The sequence below is a fragment of the Cylas formicarius genome, unplaced genomic scaffold (genome assembly GCF_029955315.1).
Source record: "Cylas formicarius isolate icCylForm1 unplaced genomic scaffold, icCylForm1.1 PGA_scaffold_4__25_contigs__length_36172078, whole genome shotgun sequence".
Taxonomy (NCBI): Eukaryota; Metazoa; Arthropoda; class Insecta; order Coleoptera; family Brentidae; genus Cylas; species Cylas formicarius.
This window is the reverse complement of record NW_026844334.1, coordinates 3,271,823-3,293,710: the sequence shown is the minus strand read 5'-3', so window position 1 is coordinate 3,293,710 and position 21,888 is coordinate 3,271,823. Positions and strand designations below refer to the sequence as shown.

General features: G+C 40.6%; 2 protein-coding genes across 5 annotated transcripts in view; one reads left to right on the top strand and one right to left on the bottom strand.

Annotated features, from left to right (window-relative positions):
• LOC132701515 (adenomatous polyposis coli homolog) overlaps positions 1–18,239 on the top strand; it is a 44,875-nt gene extending 26,636 nt beyond the window's left edge. For 2 of the 3 annotated variants that reach the window (XM_060669494.1, XM_060669496.1), the window contains 8 exons: positions 885–2,051; positions 3,822–4,123; positions 6,353–6,638; positions 6,694–6,785; positions 8,246–8,860; positions 10,365–11,232; positions 13,931–14,983; positions 17,321–18,239. In XM_060669494.1, coding sequence (XP_060525477.1) covers positions 885–2,051; positions 3,822–4,123; positions 6,353–6,638; positions 6,694–6,785; positions 8,246–8,860; positions 10,365–11,232; positions 13,931–14,983; positions 17,321–17,801 — 4,864 coding nt within the window. In that variant the 3' untranslated portion in view covers positions 17,802–18,239. The remainder of the gene's footprint in view (positions 1–884; positions 2,052–3,821; positions 4,124–6,352; positions 6,639–6,693; positions 6,786–8,245; positions 8,861–10,364; positions 11,233–13,930; positions 14,984–17,320) is intronic. The other variant, XM_060669495.1, reaches the window with a different exon arrangement.
• A 1,973-nt stretch (positions 18,240–20,212) lies between these two features.
• LOC132700474 (probable mitochondrial glutathione transporter SLC25A40) lies at positions 20,213–21,747 on the bottom strand. 2 transcript variants are annotated; one of them, XM_060667824.1, is made up of 5 exons: positions 21,520–21,747; positions 21,292–21,467; positions 20,925–21,216; positions 20,670–20,866; positions 20,213–20,613 (listed from the first exon to the last, which is right to left on the bottom strand). In XM_060667824.1, the coding sequence occupies exons 1-5, from the start codon at positions 21,629–21,631 to the stop codon at positions 20,272–20,274; spliced, it is 1,119 nt and encodes a 372-aa protein (XP_060523807.1). In that variant the 5' UTR covers positions 21,632–21,747; the 3' UTR covers positions 20,213–20,271. The 2 variants fall into 2 exon arrangements, with proteins under 2 accessions (XP_060523807.1, XP_060523808.1); XM_060667825.1 differs by having other exon boundaries at positions 21,304–21,467.
• Positions 21,748–21,888: the final 141 nt, after the last annotated feature.

Sequence of the window (21,888 nt, the reverse complement as noted above, 5' to 3'; positions counted from 1 at the left end):
ATTTTAATTTGAAAATGTATAATACTTATATTTAATTCTTTTAATGAATAATTATTAAGTTTTTTGGGTCTAAACTAACTGTGTGATTAGGCAGGCCATCACGGTTCACATCTGAAACTAAAAAAATATCCTGAGTACCAAAGATTATTAAGATTAATAAAACACACTTAATATTACTCAATATCACCAGAAATCACAGATAACAGATATATCTTGCATGAAATCTGGAACCGAGTTTAGGTTGGTACTAAGGGCAGAACATACATAGTATCTATTTCAATCACTAGTGCTGGTTATTCCGATCGTGCAATGGATACTAAGGACAGAGACACGCGAAGTATCCCGTAGTAAATAACCACACCGGCACTGAAGGGCAGAAACACGTGACAGTGCAATAAATAAGTCAGACTATAATTTTCTGAAGGGCAGAGACACTCGGCAATGGCCCCGACTTTCAACCAAAATTCCTTTGATATATTTTATAAATTAAAAATGGAACCGAACAACAAATAAATCATTTGGTACTTTGGTATTTTGGCCAATAAAATGAAAACATCGTGAAATGCAAGTGCTGAGAACACTCACCTTTAAGTCTCAGCAATTTCACGGAAGGCAAACAATAGCCCGCACCACTCGAATGTACGGTTAACCGAGAAATGCCGGAAAGATATTACTTAAAATGTAACTGCACCCCAAAACTATGTTTATTATAAATGACGCCCTTCTATTAATCCATATTCTGACAGAGCGAGAAATGCGGGTTTTAAGAAAACTTCTGGCTCACAAGTGGTTGTTTATTGCGTCGTTGTTGTTGTTGCATAATATACTGTTTTGTCCATATATTTCATGCCCAGTAAGCTAATCTAATATTTTCCGCATAATAGCCTTTTTGCCCCGATGTGCGCCGTGCCGCCGCGTCGCGACGACGACGACGACGACGACGACGCCGGCAACGATCAACCCATAGACTACAGCAGGAAGGAAAACAACGACATGGCGTACGCGGAAACGGACCTCGACCAACCGACCGACTACTCGCTGCGTTACGCCGAAGACGATTCCGATTCCGACCTGTGCTGCGCGAAAATCGCGAAGCAGGAATACGTTCAGGACACGGTGAAGACGTACTGCACCGAGGGAACGCCCTACGAGACCCCATACGTCGTTTCGAACGCTACCTCGATGTCGGACCTTCGAACCGTCGGCGAGAAACCCAGGCCGGCGATCGATAACGACGACGTAGACAAAGACAACGGGCCAAAGGTGAAGGAAGGCGGGCGGGGCGGCGTCGACGAGAAGGACCGATGCTCGACGGAGGACATTTCCGAGATGCACGGCTCCGGTCTGATGTCGCCCGATAAGCCTGTCAACTATTGCGAGGAGGGCACGCCCGGTTATTTTTCCCGCGTGAGCAGTTTCGGTTCGCTGAACTCGATCCCGGTGAAGAAAGAGGAAGAGGAGGAGGAGGAGGAGGAACCGTCTAAAAAAGTGGCGAAGGCGCCGGAATCGAAAGCCGTCAAGTTCGACGCCGCGGTCGGCTACGCCGAAGAGACGCCGCTGATGTTTTCGAGGTCGAGCTCGCTCGCGTCACTGGACAGTATCGAACAGCATTCGATTCACGACGATCGCAGCTCGGTCGTGTCGGATTTTAGTCGATTGACGAGCGGCGTCGTCTCGCCGAGCGAGTTGCCCGACTCGCCTACGCAGATGGTACCGCCCAGTCCGAAGGCGTCGACTTCGAAGCCGTCGCGGCGTATCCAGCGCTCGGATAAGACGAGCGTGTTCGAGGACCGAACCACCGGGTTTAAGGAGGAGAGCATGCCGGCGCAGTTCTCTACGGCGACGAGCCTCAGCAGTCTGACGATCGACGATCATCGCGAGGTCGAGACGAAAACGCTGGAGGCGGCGCCCGAGGTTAAGGTTGACGATGTGGCGGACGACGGGAAGGGGCAGGAGAAGAAGGACGAGGAGAAGGAGACGAGCGGATCGGACTCGGCCGACGACGAAGATATCCTGGCCGCGTGCATAAACGACGGCATACAGACCAGCGTGTGAGTACGGTGGTCGCGAGGAGGCGCGATTTAATGCATTTAAACTACCGCGTCTCTCATTCTAGCGGTGATATCCCCAGCTTACTCCTGTGATATTTTCTTAATAACTCAACAAATTCGCAATCTCGCGTCTTGTGCATTTGACCTACTTTATTTCCTGCTTTAGCCTGATTATTATTATTAATTGCATACTATCGTTGACAATCGCGCACTTTGAACATTTGAACTACCGCGTCTTTCATTCTGGCCGTCATATCTCCAGCGTTCGTCTGTGACATTTTCTTAATAACTCAACAAATTCACAATCTCCCTTCTTGAGCATTTGACCTACTTTATTTCCTGCTTTAGTCTAATTATTATTATTAATTGAATGTTAAAATTTGTACAAATGGTCCTGATATATTTACTTAATAATTATTAATTGCGCAATATCGTTGGCAATCGGGCACTTTGTACATTTGAACTAATTTTTTTTTTAATATATTGGAAGCGAACTCTTTTACGGGCACTTTGTTCGTTTTAACTACTTTGCCCTGGTGTTAATTTTTTTAATCCTTGTATGAACCTAATGAACCAATGAATGATCAGATTCGCAATTGAGCGATTTGTGCACTCGAATTCCCAGAAGGTGAACTTCTAATCACCAGTTTTTTTTTTTTCTGTTCGAAACTACTCAACTATAGCGATTATTTTGAGCTATTTTTTAAAATTATTATGCAACAGCCATAAATTGAATAAAAACGTTGATACATTTGAACTACTGGATCCAGGAAACGAAAGGCCCACATTCTCTTGTTACGATTAATTTAATAATCAATAATTTGATAATCAAATTTCACATTTTAAGTTTTGTCAAATATCTTTGTGAACTACTTTTTTCGGCTCAAGTCTCAATCATAAAGTTGACCTTGTCCATTTAAACTATTCATTTCTTTGCTTGGATCATCTGCTGTGGTCTGATTAATAATAATAATTATTATTAATTGGTAAATGTGCATTTGAATTATTTGCATCCTGGAATTAATTTATAACTAAATAAAATTATTGAACATTTACTTATTTTATGCATCTGACCTAGACTATTTTATATGGGAATTCGGTTCGTTAATCTTATTAATAATTGAATATTAAAATTTGAAACGTTGTCGTTTGTGCATTCGAACTACTTAGTCCTGATGATAAATAATAAATAATCAAATTGGCAATTGAGCGTTTTGTGCACTCGAACTACTTTGTTCTGATCAGTCGCTAATCAGTCGAAACAAGTCGTGTAGTTGAGACTTCCTTTTTTTTACGTATTTGTCTGTATGCCATTATTAATTGATTAAAAACGTTGAATCATTTGAACCACTGCATCCTGGAAACTAATGGCCCACATTCCCCTGTTATGATTACTTAATAATTAATAATTTGATAATAAAATGTGCGTTCGAACTTTATGAATTTAATTATTAAATAAAGTCATTTAAACTATTCAATTTTGTATTTTGAATCATTTGGTTTAGTGTCATTAATATTAATAACAATTATTATTAATTGACTAATTTGTATTATTTTATCCACTTTGGCATATTTGGCATAATATATATATATATTCAATAACTTATTAGTTCGGCCATCGCACGCGTCGGTACATTTGAACTACTGCGTAAGGTGGTGAATCTCAAACTTGTAATTAATTTTTAACTTATAAAACTAACCAAGACGATTATTTATTGAACAATTACCTATTTTGTGCATTTGAACTATTCCGTATGGGTAATTTCGTAGGCAAAATCCTACGGCGTGTTCGACGCCGAGCAAACAGTCGAGCGATATACCGACGCTGAGGGGCGGGACTTCCCGGATGACGGCGGCAGAAGAGTCTCCGAGGACGTACTGCACGGAGGACACGCCCGCCCACGCGAGCAGGACCGGTTCGAATTCGAATCTGAGCGCGCTGAGCGCCGACGTCAAAGGGGGCGGTAACGTGTCGGACGATTCGAGCAATTTGTCGGGCGACAACGACAACAACATTTTGGCTGAGTGCATACTGTCCGCCATGCCCAAGTCGAGGAAAGACACGCGCGAAGGTGAGTGTGGTCGGAGGGGGCGTGGTTTTTTGAAACTTGCGACGTCTTCACTTCGAAGCTGCTCGAAAGTTGAGCGTTTCAACCACCGAGTCTTATAATTACTATTTTATTGGTTAATTTTTGATTTGAACTATTCTAACCCAAACTCTTAATTATTGCCTTAATAGTAGTAGTTGCAAAATGTTAAAATATTTTTGCTTTGCTGTTGCTATTGATTTTTTTGACCCTTCTGAAACCCAAATACTCGATGACCAGAAGTTTAGGTAATTTTAAGGCCAGAATGCTAATTGAAAAATTAAAATAGCAAATGTAATCTATACATAGGTATTGAATTCAGACTTATCCTCAGCGAGAGCTCGCACCTTATAAAAACAAAGGTCTTTAAAGTTTTACGAATGTACACTGAATTTTGAGACCCAGAAGGAAAATTTATAAATAACCACTTAAATTTTCAATCCTAACCAAAGAGACGCTAGTAGTATAACACGGCCGGTTCTGAGCCACTTTTTTTTATTTTTGAAAGGTTTACGAAATATAATGTAAAAAATGTAAGAATATCAAAAATATATACTAAATACCACTTAAACCTTTCACAAATTCAAAGAGACTCTAGTAGCTTTGGTTAGTTAGTAGTTTGGTACGGCGACTTCCGAACCACTGCCGTTATAAAAAATGTTTTTCAAATGCTTACGAATTCGTCGAAATGCGCTTAGAAGACTAAATGGACTTTAAATTTTGTTATCACAAAAAAAAATTATATAAACGACCGCTTAAATGGTCGACAAATTCAAAGTGACGCTAGTAATATAATACTGTCGGTTCTAAGCTACTATGCCTATAAAAAATGTTTTTCAAAGACTTCTGAAGTCTAACTAACCAATAGACACTACTAGTATAACTAGTATAACAGGCTTACGAAATCGAAGTGCAGTAAATTTTGAGCCTTAGAGGACTAAATGGACTTTCAATTCTGCTATCACAAAAATAAAATTATAAACAACTGCTTAAATGGTTGACAAATTCAAAGGGACGCTATTAATATGACAGTTATATTCTAAGCCACTATCCCTATAAAAAATGTTTTTCAAAGACTTCCGAAGTCGAACTGTACCAAATTTTCGGTCTTTGAGGATTAAATGGACTTTAATTTCTACCATCACAAAAAAAAATATCGCTTCAACGTTCGGCATATCGAAGGAGACACTGTAGTATAACACGCCCGGTTCTGAGGCGCTGCCTTTATAAAAAGTGTTTTTCAAAGTCGTACGAAATCGAAATTCACTAAATTTTTAGCCTTAGGGGGCTAATTCTGTTATCACAAAAAAAATTATAAACTGGTTAAATTGGTCGATGCATCCAAAAAGACGTTAGTAATATAATATATTAATAGTCAGTTATAAGCAACTATCTCTATAAAAAATATTTTTCAAAGACTTTTGAAGTCTAAATGTACGAAATTTTAAGCCTCTAAGGACTAAATAGACTTTCAGCCCTGTTTTCACAAAAAAAAAATTATAAACCACCGCCTAAATAATCGACAAATTCAAAGGGAAGCTATGAATATAATACTGGCGGTTCTATGTTACTATCCATATAAAACTGGTTTTTCAAAAGTTTACGAAGTCTAAATGCACTATTTTTTGAGTACTATATGGACTTTCAGTTCTACTATCACAAAAAAAAAACATCAATTAAATGGTCGACAAATTCAAAGGGACGCTAGGAAAATAATACTGTCGGTTCTAAGGCACTATACATATAAAAAATGTTTTTCAAAGATTTCTGAAGTCTAAATGGGTTTTTAATTATTCCTTCACAAAAAAAATAATCACTTAAACGTTCGAAAAATCGAAAGAGTAGTATATAGTAGTATATAGTAGAATACCACGGCCGGTTCTGAGGCACTGCCCTTATAAAAAATGTTTTTGGAAGGGTTACGAAGTCGAAATTTTGAGCTTTGGATTACTATATGGACTTGTAATTCTTGTAATATGAACAGACGCTGGTAGTATTGTACTGCCGGCTCTGAACCACTGCATTTACAATTTTTTTTTAACTGCTTACGAAATCGAAATACACACCGAATTTGGTGGCTGATTGTTCAATTAGAGCAAATAGATTCTCCCCAAAAAAAAGCAGTTATAAATAACTATGATGAAAAAAGGCGTCTGGCCGGTTTTGAGGCATTTTTGGCGGGAAAATTTTAATCGCTTAACGGTAACCCCTCAGGGCCGGCTTCGCTGCCCCCGCAACACGTCCCTGCGACGGCGAACAACGGCCCGACCGGACGCACGCCCATGCAGCCGATCAGATTAATGAACGTCGTCGCCCCGCGCAAAACCGAAACCCCGAAAGTGCAACGGCGAAGTCGCGATAATTCCCTGCCGCCGTATTTGATCGGCGGCGGAACGGACGAGGTGGAAAATTACGCGGTGGAAAACAGTCCTTGTCAGTTTTCCTTGCGGAGCAGTCTCAGCGACCTGACCGTCGACGAGAGCGTCGCGGGCGTCAAAACGTAAGCGTTTCCGTCATTCGCCGACTGTTTCGTCGTTTCATTTAGCGTCGTTTAGGTCGGCCCCGACGGGGAGCCGGCAGGCGGACGAGTCCAGTGGCGTCGGGAACGAAAATCGGATAGTTGCTTTGCAGTCGGCGGACCAGAAAGGTAAGCATTCAATTATATTCGATCACAAACGACGTGTTGTTCATCCACTGTCAAAACTTCGTAACTCTTGGATTGAACTCTTTCTATCCACAGCTTGTATAAGTTTAGAGGATCGTTCGCTTTATTTGACTTTAACCGTAATCTTATTATTAATATTTTTTTGCCACGTCTATAACAAATGGAAATATATAGAAAACAATACACACTAGCAGAGACTACAAATAGCTTTTTTTTTTCAACTCACTCACCTCAAAATATATTTCGTTTGTATTTTTAATTTTATTTTCCTGCAAATTTTTGATTGTTTTCACAAAATTTAAAACAATTACTGGTAAAAAGAGTGTTCGCCGTGCACCCACCAACAGATAAAATAGAGAATTATCATTGTTAATATTTTTGAAATTCATTTTATTCAGGATCTCACAATAAAAAAGAGAGAGGAACAAAACGTTTGCTTATGGTGGCAATAAGCATATATTTATGAGTGATACAACTCTCAAAATGTCGCAATCTCAAAGACCTGAGATAAAAACGCCTCAAAATTTAAATCCAAAACAGCCGTCATTTACGATTACGTTTATATTACTTGGGAGTAAAAGAGACAGAAGCAGTTGAACTAGTACTAGTAGTACTCATACTCATACTCAGTGATGATTGATGATTGTCCAAAAACTCTCTTCATTTAATAAAAACTTAAACAATACCAAAAAAAACAATGCGTATAAAATATAATTTGCTATTAGTAAATATACAGTAAAGCATATTTCGTTTGTATTTACGATGTTCCTTCTACTTCTTAGTTAATAACAAGTGAGGGTATAATACGACCAAAAATATAGTGCATTTCTTCTCTTAATCACAGACCTTCGCAGGATTGTGGTAAAACCCATCTCAACAGATATTTATTCTGCATTCTTGCCTGACGAATATTTGTAGAAACTTGAAAATTTTATTTGAAACGTGAATAGATCGTTTTAAATTTGATTAGGCATTGAAGCTGCGGGGTATTGTCGATTAAGTAGAAGCGTTTATTTTAACATCAGGTGATAAGTATCGTTAATAAGAGTTTCATCTAAATTGCATTATGTTCATATATGTAACTGTGATTCATATAAGAAGAAATAATATTGCACCAAAGTTTAGTGTTAGTACCATAAGAAGGAAATATTTATCGAGAACGATTAGTGTCGGAGTTGATCATTGAACTAGATGACGACAGTAGCGATAGTGACGATATTCTAAGCGACTGATACTTTATTATTATTATATTTAATATTTTGTATATTAATAATGATACCATGTACAAATGTAATGAAATAGAACGTAATAAATAGTTACTTTGTATGGGCTGCGGTTTTGGAGCAATAAACAGTAGGCAAACTTAATCACTATATTTCTGGTCGAACTATAACCGGTTTATAAGTTTTCATCATTACGCTACTTTCTCTCTCTCTTTAAAGTCGAAGATAAGCACAACGTTTCTCGGGAGAGCAACCCGAACCCATTGGACAGGAAAGAGTCGCTTTCCTCCCTCAGTCTGGACTCGATGGGATCGATAGAGGGAGAACAGGCCCTGCTCGAGCAATGCATCTACTCCGGCATGCCGACCGACAAAGCCGAAGAGGCCCTACTCAAGGAAGTCATCTCGGCGGGGATGCCCAATAGCGGCGTCGACAAGCCGACCGAGACCGTTCCGAAGCCTCAGCCGAGGGAGCGGCGTCCCAACGAGAGACCGTCGTCGTCGTCGATGGAGTCCAGGTCAAAAAACGGGAATGTTGCGTCTGTTGCCGGGAACATCAAGTCGGTGGAGGAGGGGGAGGCAACGCGGCTTCCACCTCCGCCGACAAACGAACCTTGTCCCGAACCGTCGATCGCGGCGGCAGGCGTAGAAAACGGTCCCGAACGCGATTCGAGCGGAACCGAGAACTGTTGGTTCTCAGATCGAGCGGCGGAAACGGAACCCGTGATGCGGGAGGCGGTGGAGGGGAGCGCGAGCAGACGAGGGGGCGGAGCGTCGTCGGTCACAGGTACATCACCGGACAGATTATCGCCTTCAGGAGGGATCTGCTTAACAGGTGGGTAGAGGGGCGCGGTATTTTTTCCTCTTCCTCTTTTTCCGGCAGCATTTTGATTGTAGGAGAGGTTATAGGAGTCTTATCTATAGTCGTTCCTTTAAGGTAAAAGGGTAAAATCTAAGATGTTCGTAGAGACACTTGGAATTATAGGAAAGCCTATAAGGGTATAATTTTGTTCCTCAAAGGTAACCTCAAAGTTGTTCTTAGAGACATGCGATATTTTTTCGTTTTCATATTTTTTCAGTAGCATTGCGCTATGGCAAAGCTCTCTAAGATAACCTCGAGGAAGACCCTAGAAGGCACTTGGTATTTTGTTCCTTTTTTTGAATTATAGCAAAGCCTACAAAGAAAATGGTTGTTGTCCTAATATAACCTCAAATGTGTCCGCTTTATTTTTTCCTTCGTCTCTTCTTTTTAAAGCAGCTTAACGTTATAGAAAAGCCGTGTAACTGTCTGATCTAGTATTAGTATTATTTTTTCCTGCCTCTTTTCTTTTTGCAATGTAATAAAGCTCAATAACGATCTAAACTATCTCCAGGTTTACCTTCAATCATGTTTATAGACACCACTTGGTATTTTTTTCTTTTTTTTTTCCCCAGCAGCCTTGAATTATAACAAAGTCAAGAAAGTAACAAAGAAATGATGGTTCCTTTAACATAACCTCAAATATGTCCATAGAGAAGCGTAGCATTTTTCCCTTCCTCTCTTTTTACAGCAGCGTTGCATTCCAGAAAAGCGGTAGATTACGCCCTATAGTCGCTTCTCCAAAATAACCTTAATCATAGATATTTAATATTCATAGATACTAAATATTTTTTACATCTTTTTCCAGCTGCCTTGAATTATGGCAATGCCTATAAAGAAGATGGTGGATTACTTGGAAATTTTTTGTTCTTTTAAGGAAGTATGATATTTGCCCTTCGTCTCTCTCAGCAGCCTTGAATTGTAAGAAAACTCCTCAAGATGATGATAGATGGTATTTTTTTCTTCTTCTCTTTGTTTTCTAGTAACCTTGAAAGAAAGCCTATGAAGGTATAGTAGCATAGCCGTGGTATTTTTTCCTTCTTTTCTTTTTACAGCAGCATTTTGTTATAAAAAAGCTCCAGAGCGACCTCAATGATTTCTTGGTATTTTCGTTAAATTGCCAGCAGCCTTGAGAGGAGACCCTAGAGGCACATTAAATTCGCTTCTTTGTCCAGAAGCCTGGAATTGTAGGAAATCCTATAAAAGTCGTTCCCCAAGCTAGCTAGAGTGTTGTGAAGGCTACTTCTAAGGTGCCTTTCATGTCCATTGAGACACTTTCCTTCTTCCCTATATTTCTCTGCAACCTTGACTTATATTAAAGCCAAGGCAAAATCTTCTCTTTTTCAGTAGCCTTGAATTACTTTAGCAAAACTTACAAGGGTCTCATCTAACCTATAACTCTCATTTTTATGATAAAACTCGAACATCAAAACTTCCCGCCCAATAACACCCTTAAAGTTGCCTCCTTTGCTACCTCCAGATCGAACGAGGAGTGGATCTAAGGAGGACGCGCTCCTGGTCGCCAGCTGCGTCGACGGGCGTTTCGCGAAGAGCTGCGAGGAGTCCGGCAACCTGGTGGACGTGCGCATGCTCGATCCCGACGCGATGATCGAGTCGCTGGATCGTTTCACGGCCGAGCTCGTCTCCCAAGCGAGCCACCTGACCAAAGACAAGACGTCGACCAACGAGAGCAGCAGCACGTGGAACGACGACAGCACCTCCCCCACGAACGAGGCCACTTTCCCCAGTATATCGGGCAGCGCGCCCAACGTCGTCACCTTCGAAAGCGACAAGGACGACGCACCGGAGGAACGCCCGTCGAACGACTTCTCCACCACATCGACGATGACCGAGTCCACGTTGATAGCGATGGAGGCGACCAGAATCGCGACAGTCTTCAAGCGCGAGGCGGAAATGTCACAGAGCGCGGCGTCTCTCGAATTGGACATGGTGAGACCTCCGTCGCAGTTGAACTCGCTGACGACGATGGCACCGCCTAGTCCGAAGCTCGGCACCACCAGGAAGCCGTTATCGTCGGACGTGCTCGTCAAACGCGCTCTTAATCACCGCGCGGATAGCTTCGACGGCGTGACAGAGGAGGTGGACGAGAAACCGAATCCGATATTCGACGTGAAACAAAAGTACATGGTCGATTTGGAGTCGACCAATCCGCCGTCGATATTCAGCGAGATAACGGACATGTGCGACTCGTTGGCCGACGTGGCGACCGAGACGATCGGCGCGGACAGCGACATCTACGAGGACTGCGGGTGGGCGGAGTCGAGCGCGCGCGACGACGATTTTTCGGACGCCAACAGCGCGACGCCCCACGGTTCTCCGGTTATACGGTACGGTAGATAATAATAAAATAATTTTACAGGGTTCTTCCACAGGCTGCTGTAATACTTTTTTTAAACTTGTGGAGTCCTCCTGCGTCGGTTTTTTGTTGACTTGTTCGCCAATCATCCTGTTGGTTTCTTCAGAGCTTGATTGAAACTGGCTCTCATTTTACTCAGTACCTGCTTATATATTGTTTGAGGGGGGCGGAGCTTAATGGGGAACACAAACACCGTCTCGGATGACTGATTCCCATAGGTAGAGACCTGAGTCGCGGTTAAGATTGTTAGGTTGCTATAGACTCTGGGATATTTCGTTGGTAGAAGAATTGATTACGTGCAAGAATTTTAGTTTTATCGAATAAAATTTTATGTCCGGTTTCGTGATTGTGTTCAGCAACTGCTGATGAGTTTATTTGTCTTAGTCGTAATGCTCTTTCGTGTTCTTTGAGCCTAGTTGATATTTTTCGTCTGGACTCTCCGTATATGGCATCTCAAATGGAATTTTATCTTTGGCGGGTCCAAGATGTTGAGAGATTTTTGGTAAATCTGGTTTCGACGTTATATTTCTTTAGAACTTTTGATACGTGGCCAGTGATGTTTTGAATATAAGGGAGGACAACAGCGGCAAGTGTGGGATTGCTTTCGGTTTCATTGCTATTGGAAGGTTGTGGTGAAGTGTATTTTGTGATGGAACGCTTAATATCTTTAATGTGAAAATTATTAGAGAGAAGAGCAGAGAAGAGAGAAGTAAGGTGTTTTAATTCTGGGTTCAATGACTCGGACTGAAATAGTTTTACGACTCCGTAAACAAGAGAGTTGATAACCACATCATCATCCGGCCCAAAAATCATCGTTTATTAACTCTCTTGTTTACAGAGCCGTAAAATTATCTCAGCCCGAGTCACCGAACGGAGAATTAATTCTACCAATGAAAAATCCGAGACGATGTTTATGCGCCTGAGTAAAATGCGAGCCAGTTTCCGTAAAGCTTTGAAGAAGGCAACAGTGTGATTGGCTAAACGTTAGTTAGTTCGAGTCAAGAAAAACCGACGCAGAAGTTTTATAAAAAGAATTATACGGGGTATTTCGGAAAACATGTTCCTCACCTCAAATAAGACTTTTTTTGAAATCAACTTCGTAGCTGCATTGCTGGATTTAGGTGTCGATTTGTTGCAACTAAGCTCAAGATGTTAGTTGTTCATTTGGAATGGTAAATTCATATAAAAACTGTTATGATTTTACATCGAAACTATTATTGTCTGTTAAGAATTTAATTATTTCACCATTGACAAAATTATTAAACCTATGCACAGCTGAGGGAACGTATTCTAGTGTCTTAAAAATGTCAAAAATTGTACCCCTGCCCAAAAAGAAGAATATTCAATCTTTAAATGATTTTCGCCCTATAGCTGTTCCACCACTCTTTTCAAAAAATTTTGAATGTCTTAAAAACTCAAATGACAAACTATTTTGAGGTAAACTCATTGTTTCACGAGCGACAATTCGGTTTTCGTTGCGGCGAGTCTACTGTGGAAGCTGCTAGTCAGAAATAGTACAGGGCTTTGAAAATAACAAATCTGTTGGTTCCCTTTTGTTTGATTTGCAAAAAGCTTTTGATTGCGTAAATCCAACTATATTACTGCGGAAGTTAAAATATTATAATTTTACTGATACAAACATCAACTTAATTGCATCATTTCTAAACAATCGTAAGCACTGTATGACGGAACGAAGTCTCAGGTAAAAAAAAACCCCGCTGGTGTTCCACAAGGCTCCACGCTTGGCCCGGTGTTATTCTTAATATACATAAACGACATAAGACTGACTGATATTGATCAAGGGACTATCTTACTGTTCGCTGACTATACGGTTGCAATATATAACGACTGCAATTTTCTATCTTTAAATAATAAGTTAAATAATGGAATGTCTATATATATAATTGGTGCAACTGCAATTTACTCAGTCTTAACCAGCAAAAAACACAGCAAATAATTTTTACTTCGTGGTTACGAAAATCCGGCCTCAGTAAAATACCTAGGATTTCATTTTGATCCACAACTAACGTGGAAAGATCATGTAGACAAATTATGTAATAGGATATATTTTTAATTAGATCACTGCCTCGATCTTAATGTCGGCTTACCACTCTCTTTTTGTCTCAAAGTGTTCTTACAGTTTTCTTTACAGAGCAGATTGGTGAGAGTATTGTCGGGAATAGGATATGCCGATGACGTAAGGCCATATTTTATTGGCCTCCGTATTCTAACGTTGCCAAGTCATTATATTTTATTGTGTCTCTCTATACGACAAATACTAATCCACGAACTTAACAACCGTGGTACAACTGATATAAGATTGCCTTTTACAAGATTGACTCATAGCAGGTACTTTCGTAACTATTACGGTCCTGTCTTATATAATAAATTACCCAACAAATTCAGGGATTTAAGTTTGAATGTGTTTATAGCGAACTTAAAAAAAAATCTGCTTGAAAGGGCTTTGTACAATATACAAGAATATTTCGAGTTTGATTGTTATTATTATTTAAATTTTGTAAACTTCGTTTTTATTAACTTGTTTTGTACATTGGTATTATAATATGTATAGTATCTTTTGATATCTTATACTTTTTAGTTGACGTGTGAAGAAAACGATTGTTTTATTGTAAATATCACGAAATAAATTTGAATTTGAATTTGAACAGGTTGGCGTCGATACAGACGGACGCCAGTAGCGCCGAGTCGACGCCCGAGAGGAGCCAATCGGCGTCGACGAAACGACGACGTAGCGTCGCCCGAGATCGTTACAAAACGTACACCGTCTCGGCCGCCGAGGTTGTATCTAGCGAAGTGGGAGGAGTCGAGCCGGAAGAGGCGTCCCCATCTAGCGTCGGTTCGCCGAAACTGACGCCGAAAGAGCGCAGAAAACTCGACCCGGCCAGGTACGACACGCAGGTGATCGAGACCGTCGTCGAGACCTCCCCCAGGTCGAAGCTGAGCATAAGGCGGAGCTTTATGCAGAAACGGCTCGCGAATCGGGATCGTTTCAGGACGCGAACACTGAGCGAGTCGAATTTCTCACCGGACACGGCGTCGTCCGACTTGCACTTTTTCATTCGCACGGAAGCGGACTTGGTGGTGAAGACGCTGCGGGACGCGGCACGTGACGACTTGCTCGAGTGCGAGACCCTCAGTCTGGTGTCGAACGACGAGGATTCCGAACACAATTCGGGTGGTTCTACGGCGTGTAGAACGTACCACAAGAGTTGGGACCCGCCCGTGTCGACACCGGAAGCCGAAGGGGTGGAGCAAAGGGAGTCGGCGCCGGCGAAACCGAAAATCGTCAAGCCGGAGCTGGAGGAGAGACGGGAAGAACCGGAAGAGGCGCCGAAAACGGTCCGGGGACGTAGGAAGCCGCTGTACTCTCCGCGAACCGTGACCAAGGCACCGGCGTCGTCGTCGTCGAGGTCCGCCCCGAAGCCGCCCGCCAAAAGTAGTCCGAAACACGTGCTGGCGCCGCTCGAGCGTCAAGGCACGTTCACCAAAGACGAGACGCCGCCGCAAGCCGCCAGGGGGGCGGGGCAGCAGCGGTCCAAGATACCGGCGTTCGCGAGTAAAATCGCCCGAGCGGTCACCACCAGGATACCTGCGGCGGTGACGACGACGCCCAGTCCTCCGTCCGTCCTCAGGAACGGCGGCGCGAAATCTGCGAGCACCGACCGGACGAATGTCAATAGAAATTGGAGAATGTACAATAGGTGAGAATCGACGAACGCCACGCCCTTAATCGGATCTCTCGAATATCCTAAATTCATAAACTAGTGAGTTAGAAGATGATTAATCACAAACGCAGGGCGTTCAATTAGTGTGCGAAAGTTTTACAAAAGAATGTTAAATACAAAAGTTATTAATATAAAATGATAATAATTACAGTCAAGATTTAGATTAAATTACTTTTTACCAATACAAACTAATATAGTTACACATATCAAACGGCGAAGTCTAGTATAAGATCTTGATGTGAGCTACTCAAAACAAGCTGTAATAATAACAAGAGGCTAAAAGTTCAGAGACGTTTGTAATTCCCATAAATGGACCTTAAATTTTTATTATAATGATTATATAAAGCTTAATGGCCTTATAGCTCAAGCAGCGTTCAAATTTGCAAGAATTATGCGGAATATTTTTTGTCCTTAGAGCATTGCGAATTTCATACCGAAACACTAAATGATCTTTCTGGTACGTGAGTGAAGAATATATCATACCCTTAAATACAATATTTGCTAGTAAAAATCGAAACAAGTATTTAGTTTTAAGTCATTTCAACGCAAATTATTTTTTCTGATATACGATCAGATGTTCTCAAAAGATAGATAGATAGTTTATTGACTACTTTACAATATCATTGTTTGTAGCAAGTCATACAAAGGAAAAAAAATTAAATGAAATGTATGTAAGTATATGCTAACATAAAATTGTATATAACGTCATAATATACTAAATCTAGATATACAATGTATATAACTTCATAATAACAGTATATAGCACAGAACAATCATTAAAATATAATCAATCAATCAATGCACAATGCCCCTCAACACGTCACTACCGATGTTTTCTTCAAAAAATTCACCCACGGTATAATAATCCTTACTTAGAAGAAAACTTTTAATTTTATGTTTAAAATGTTTTTCGTTTAAAAGTTTAAAAGATTTTGGCAATGCGTTATAAAGCTTTATATAACGAGAGTTTTGTTTTGATTTCTGCAATAAAACGCATCGGACACAGTTCTGTTTTTTTTTTTTGAAATTTGGATTTATCAGCAACGATTAAGAATGGATAATAAAATATAAGACAGTATATAATTTCAAAAAGGATCCATGCCTCGGAGAGTTTTTTCATACTTTAAAATTCAATATAGATTTACTTGCATATAGCCTTTTGAGGGATGCTTAAGTCTTCTTACAAAAATTAAAAATACGGCCACTATATCTCAAGTTTTTTGCTTCATTTGTAAATTTTGGATCCACTTGAATATTAATATGATCCCGCAAGAAATTATAGCTTCCAGGGTGAGCAAATGATGTAATTTGTGTTTTTTTAGAATTTAGCTTAATATTGTGTGTGTTACTAAATTGAGAAAATTTTTTAAGATCCAAACTAAGGTTAGCTTGGTAAATTAAAATTAAAATTTTTATTGACGCATTTAGCATTTACGATATAGTTTAACCTAAGAAAAATAAGAAAAATAGTACCCACACATGTCAATCGAGTAATAATACTTAATCCAAACAACACACCATTGCTAAACTACCAAGTTGATTAAAAACAGTCTTCTTTACTTTACAATTAAAACTACTGAGAGAGTCAGAAGATATTTATTAAGTATAATTAAGTAATTAAGCTGGGTATCATCAGCATAGAAATGGATTTGAGAAAATTTGAGCTCCTTAAACATATCAAATGTGTCCAATAGTTACAACAGAGGTCTAAGAATTGAACCCTGTGGCGCTCCCGAAGTAACGTCACTCAAATCTGACGTGCGGATATCATTTAAAGCGTCAAAAAAAATCCGAAATGAAATCTGTATTAATTACACCACAGTTTTTAACGAACTGCATATTACTTACCGAAATAAATATTTAAATTATAGCGTATTAAACATACGGTATTTTTGAACGCCAGTTTGATTTGGTTTTTAAATCAAAAAATGAAAATGAAATGAAAATAATTTTAAATTGTTTCTTTTAGTCTTACCGGTAACTTTTGTATTTAACATTTTTCTCTAACTTTTCATATTACTAATAATCGGTCTCCAATCACTAAAGTTTGAAATTTTGAACTTTTCAGTTGACAGAACAGCTCAAAACGGTCATATTAATTGATATTTAATACGTCTTCTCTCGATGCAAGAGTCATTATTTCTAACAAATACTGTCTAACATTCTCTTCTTCCACTGTGTAAATACAACAAATGTGTGTGTGTGTGGTGAAATTATTCCGTAAACTTCTGCGCAGTACGTAGCGTCTCCTACCCGCTCCTCTCCCATTTCCTTGTTTGCGTGCGTCGTCGTAAAATCGCCGCCCTTTCTCAGATCTACCAGCGCGGACAGCAGAGAACGTCCGGCCACCTCTGGCCGCATCCAAGCTTCTTCTTCGACGCAGAGCTTACGAAACGAGTCCAAGTACCAAAACGGTAACGCAAAGAAATCGTGCATACCGAGTCCGACTCAACGGTCGGCGAGCAGCGCGAGCCTAGCCACGCCCACTACGAGCACGAAAAAGCAAGTGACGAGCAAGATCGCGAGTCTATGGAAGCGGGTCGAGGAGAGTAAAACGAAACAGCAGCAGGTCGCGAAAGACACGCGGGTGTGGATCCAGAACGGGGCGCCACCCAAGTTGGTCCGCGGCGACACGTTCGAGAATAAAGAGGGGGTGGTGTTAAGGAAAAAGGCGTCGGGTGACGTCGGCGACGAGACCAAGCGGGTTTCGAGGTTAGGCTCGTTTATCGTGGTGAACGAGGACGGGGAGGGCGTGTCGACCACGCCCAACGGGTGCACCGTGAACGCAGTTTGAGGCTAGCGGGGCGGTTTTTTTTAAGGTTATGTCATAAAGGTGTTGTGGTTGCTGGCGTGCGGATGTCCTTGTCACGCGTCGAAACGAAAATGCAGTTGTTTGAGTTAAAAGTCGCTCGCGTTTAATTACAAACATTGCATCTTTCTGTATGGGGGGAGAGGGTGTTTTTTAAGCCATGTTTTTTTCTCTAGTCTTCGTTTTAAGGTTCGTTTAGGCTTAGTGTTTTTTTTTCGTTGTTGTACTATATATATACCGCGTCGTGAGAGTGACAGACTGTATATAATCTGGCCGCGTAGTTTCGTAACATTTGTATGAGAATTGGGACTTTTATAATTTTTGTTTTTTTTGTATTTCGTATCCGCCCTCAGGGCGGGGTTTTTCTTGTGACCCTCTAGTTTGGTTTCTTCTTTACGTTGGAAAATAAAAAGTGTCTCGCTTTCCGGTTGTTTTATTTGCTCTCCCAAGATAAAAACGGGCCGTGGTTTACAAATAATCACTTCGACTTAGTTGAACGAACGCGGTAGCAGCACAAGCTAAATAACGGAACTAATTATTTTGAAGCATGTCCCAATCGGTGACACTCGCGTGGGGTAGTGACGCCACCTCGTTAAATAATGGAACTAATTGGTTACGTCGTTGCTTAGAAAATAGCTCGCGCGTGTTGTAGTAGCGCCCTCTATCGTTAAGTCGTAGAACAAATTAGCGTCATTAGATCACATTGTTGGAAATAATTAGTTAAGTCATAATGGAGATGGTTTTGACGTATGATAGTGGCGCCATCTCTCGTTAAATTATGGATCTAATTAGTTATGTCCCGGTAGATGGCTCTCGCGTTTTGTAATATCGCCATCTCTCTTTACGTCACGTCCTAATAGATGGGCTCTTGCGTGTGGTATCAACGGCATCTCTTGTTAGGTCATGGAACTAATTAGTTGAGGCAACCGATGATGATTTTTTAATTATTTTACCAATTTCTCTAAAGGATTTTTTCTATTTCCATAAGTCTACTATGATTTTTCGAAGCGGAATTGGAATTTCGCAATTTTTAGCGCTCATTTTGCTTTTACTTCAAAACCACTGACTTAAAAGGGACGTCAAAAATAAACAACTATAACTTATTTGTTTTAACGAAATTTGATTCAAGCCGACTTGATAAAATACTAATAATTAACGGTTCTACTTGCACGTCCGAATAGTGATTTATTAAAGTGTATGGAGACTTATTTGACATTGTTTCTTGCTTCTAAAGCTGCCTTATTTTTTATCGTTTAAAGAAAATGTTTCAAATAATTTGTATTTTATTTATATTACTCTGAATGAGATTGCCGATATTTATTTCAAATATATTTCTCATTAAATGTAAGTTGAAAAAGAAAATAAAAGAAAAAATACTACGCGTACGGAGACTTTTTTGAGCCACTGTATGTATTAATATTAATAAATTTAAATTCAGAATTTAACCATAATCTTGTATTAAATATCACTTTTATTGGGGAGGAGGCATGTTTTTAAAAGTCTATGCTTTGTTGCTCCGCAAAATCACCGACACAATTTCTTAACTGTTCCGAGTATTTCGGCTGCGAACAATTTTTCAGCCCTTTTTCGCCAATATAACCAAAACCAAACTCCCAAACGAAGGCGTCGCTTTTCTGTTGTCATGGCAACTGCCTAGATCCACAGAATAGTACGAATTCAATTATGCCTTTCACAAAAAAATGTTGGGCACGACTGCTAGGATCATTCGCCCATTGCCGACTTCCGTCGAGGACTTTCGCTTCTGGTCAATGACCACCACGTACAAAGAAGAAAAACAACCAATAGTTTGCTCAGCTAGCAAAAAGCGATTCTGACAGATGCCAAAAAAAATCGGCTTCCCCCCGCTTCCACCTAGGACCATCCGGCCTCCATACCGGCGTGAACAGGGAAAACGACGGGGCCGACGACGATTATCACTTTAAAACGTACACTGAACACTCAAAACACTAAATCCACACCGTGGAAACCGATATCAAACTTATTGGGACGAATACAAGGGATTCTGTCGGGAGCGAACGGAGGTTAAACCGCCGTGTGCAATGCTCCACCACAGAATCAATAGTACGAATTAATGATGAGACAAATGATTTCTTCTTCGATATTTTCTCACCGTCGACCAATTTGCTAAGGACACTCGCCCGTTAGCAATTTCCATTGGAGCGGCAATTATAGTCACCACCTATCCAAGTCTAAATCTAAGTTCTTCGTCAACAAAGTTCACTATCAACGCGATATAATACGCACCGAAGCGGCGGCCTAAAAATATTTACATACATAACAATTTAATTTTTTTTGTCTAACCTAACCTTGCCAAATTCGGCGTTATTAGGAGTCTGTTTTCGCCGTCCATAATATTGTACGGACACACCTTAGAAAAGAACTTTTATTAAAATGTAACAATTCACATACGAGAAAACAGAAACTAATGTAAGTGTTAGAGCTTTTTTTGGGGTAAATTTATGGTATTGGAAATGTTCAGGTCGGGAACACTTTTCACTAAAACGTGTTCCTCTTTGGGGGTCAGGTTGTTAAAGAACACTTTTCCATATTCGAAAGATGAAATCATAATCGCGCAAGCCGGAGATACTTTAATAAGTCTGGGGGCTAATCCGGCGTAGAGCCCCCTTATCCCGTTAGTCCTGTAGATATCCCAGAATATTGTCGAGGTGGTTCGCGATTTTGACGGTTTCCCGTTATTAGCGAAGAGGGTGGAGCCGAACTCGATCTGCTGGTGTGTTTTGACCACGTCAAAAGGAACCGTTACAGTTGCCGCTATCTAAATATCAAAGGGGATTCACTAAAATATATTTTAGCTTATTTTGAGCGACTTACGCTCCCCGATATAGCTCCAGCGAAAAAACTAAGCGCAAAGGATGGCTGGTCGTACCTCCAAACCGACTTAATCGTTTCATAACTCATCCAGTATATTGCAGAGAACGGCACATCTCTGAGAAGTGTCGGGAATATGCCCTTCCACAATCCTTTAATTCCGTCAGTCTTTAACAACACTTTTAAAGCCTCACCGATTTCTGAAAATCCCCATGTTACACGATCCGAGCCTGAAACTCGACGGTCAGAAACTACTACCTAAGTAACTTAGTTTTTGCGACTGCATTTTGGTCCTAATTAATTCGAGAGGGCTGACTATGGTGACCGACAAAATCCTAGCCGACGCTCCCGATACGAGTGGTATCCAGAAAGGCTGCTTCGCCACCTCACCATTGTTATTTTCATTGTACATTGATTTTAATTTTAACCTAAGCTGATCGTACGTTACAAAATAACAGACCGTCGCGGGTACAGACAAAACTAACGTCGGGCTTAGACCGCTCCACAATGAAGTTATGCCTTCGTTACGTCCTATTTTAATAAAAGCATCCTACAAATGAAATTTCTGTCCTGCTTTGCTTTGCATACCAATGCGCAAACAAGCCGAGCGGGAAAGAATACGTACATAAGTACCTACCAAAGTCCCGTGGAAATGGCTCGGTCTTTTAAACCAGGGATTGTTGGGATCTGCGGGTTGACAACTGCAGATATGGTCCATTAATCCGTTGCAATAAAGAAAACAGTTTTTCATCGCTTGCTGCTGCGCCTGCATCCTGATCTTAATAACATCTAACGGCGTCACTAAAAACCGGCGCTCGTTAACGCTTAGTAACGCGAAAAACATCAAACTTACTAATAAGAGAGGTTAGGAGAGCCCCTGTACAGGACGCAAGAGCTTGCTGAAACGGCGTAATCCTGTATTGCGGGGCGTCATAATCTATAATAACGGCCTTATTCGATGCCATCCTTATTTTGCTAATGCAATTTAGAAACTAAATCTAAAACACAAATTTTGAAGCAAACACATTTTCAAAAATCAACGTCCCTGAGAAACCAAAGATCTACTTCTTTTGTTTCCCACACAGTTAGGCAAAATACTATGATTATTTGCCCGGGACTGATGCTCAAAAATGTATTTTGAAGGATCGAAGGGTGGGCTAATGATCCTGGTAGCCGTGCCCAACAGCTATCTGTGAAACGCACCATTGAATTGAATTGAAGG

Excerpts from the sequence above, each read along its gene's own strand:
- LOC132700474 (XM_060667824.1), bottom strand. The coding sequence starts at position 21,631 with ATGGCATCGAATAAGGCCGTTATTATAGATTATGACGCCCCGCAATAC. Across the intron at positions 21,217-21,291 it reads GGACTTTGGTAGGTACTTAT|GATGCTTTTATTAAAATAGG; the intron begins GTACGTATTCTT and ends TTTCATTTGTAG. Across the intron at positions 20,614-20,669 it reads CTGGAGCTATATCGGGGAGC|ATAGCGGCAACTGTAACGGT; the intron begins GTAAGTCGCTCA and ends TTTGATATTTAG.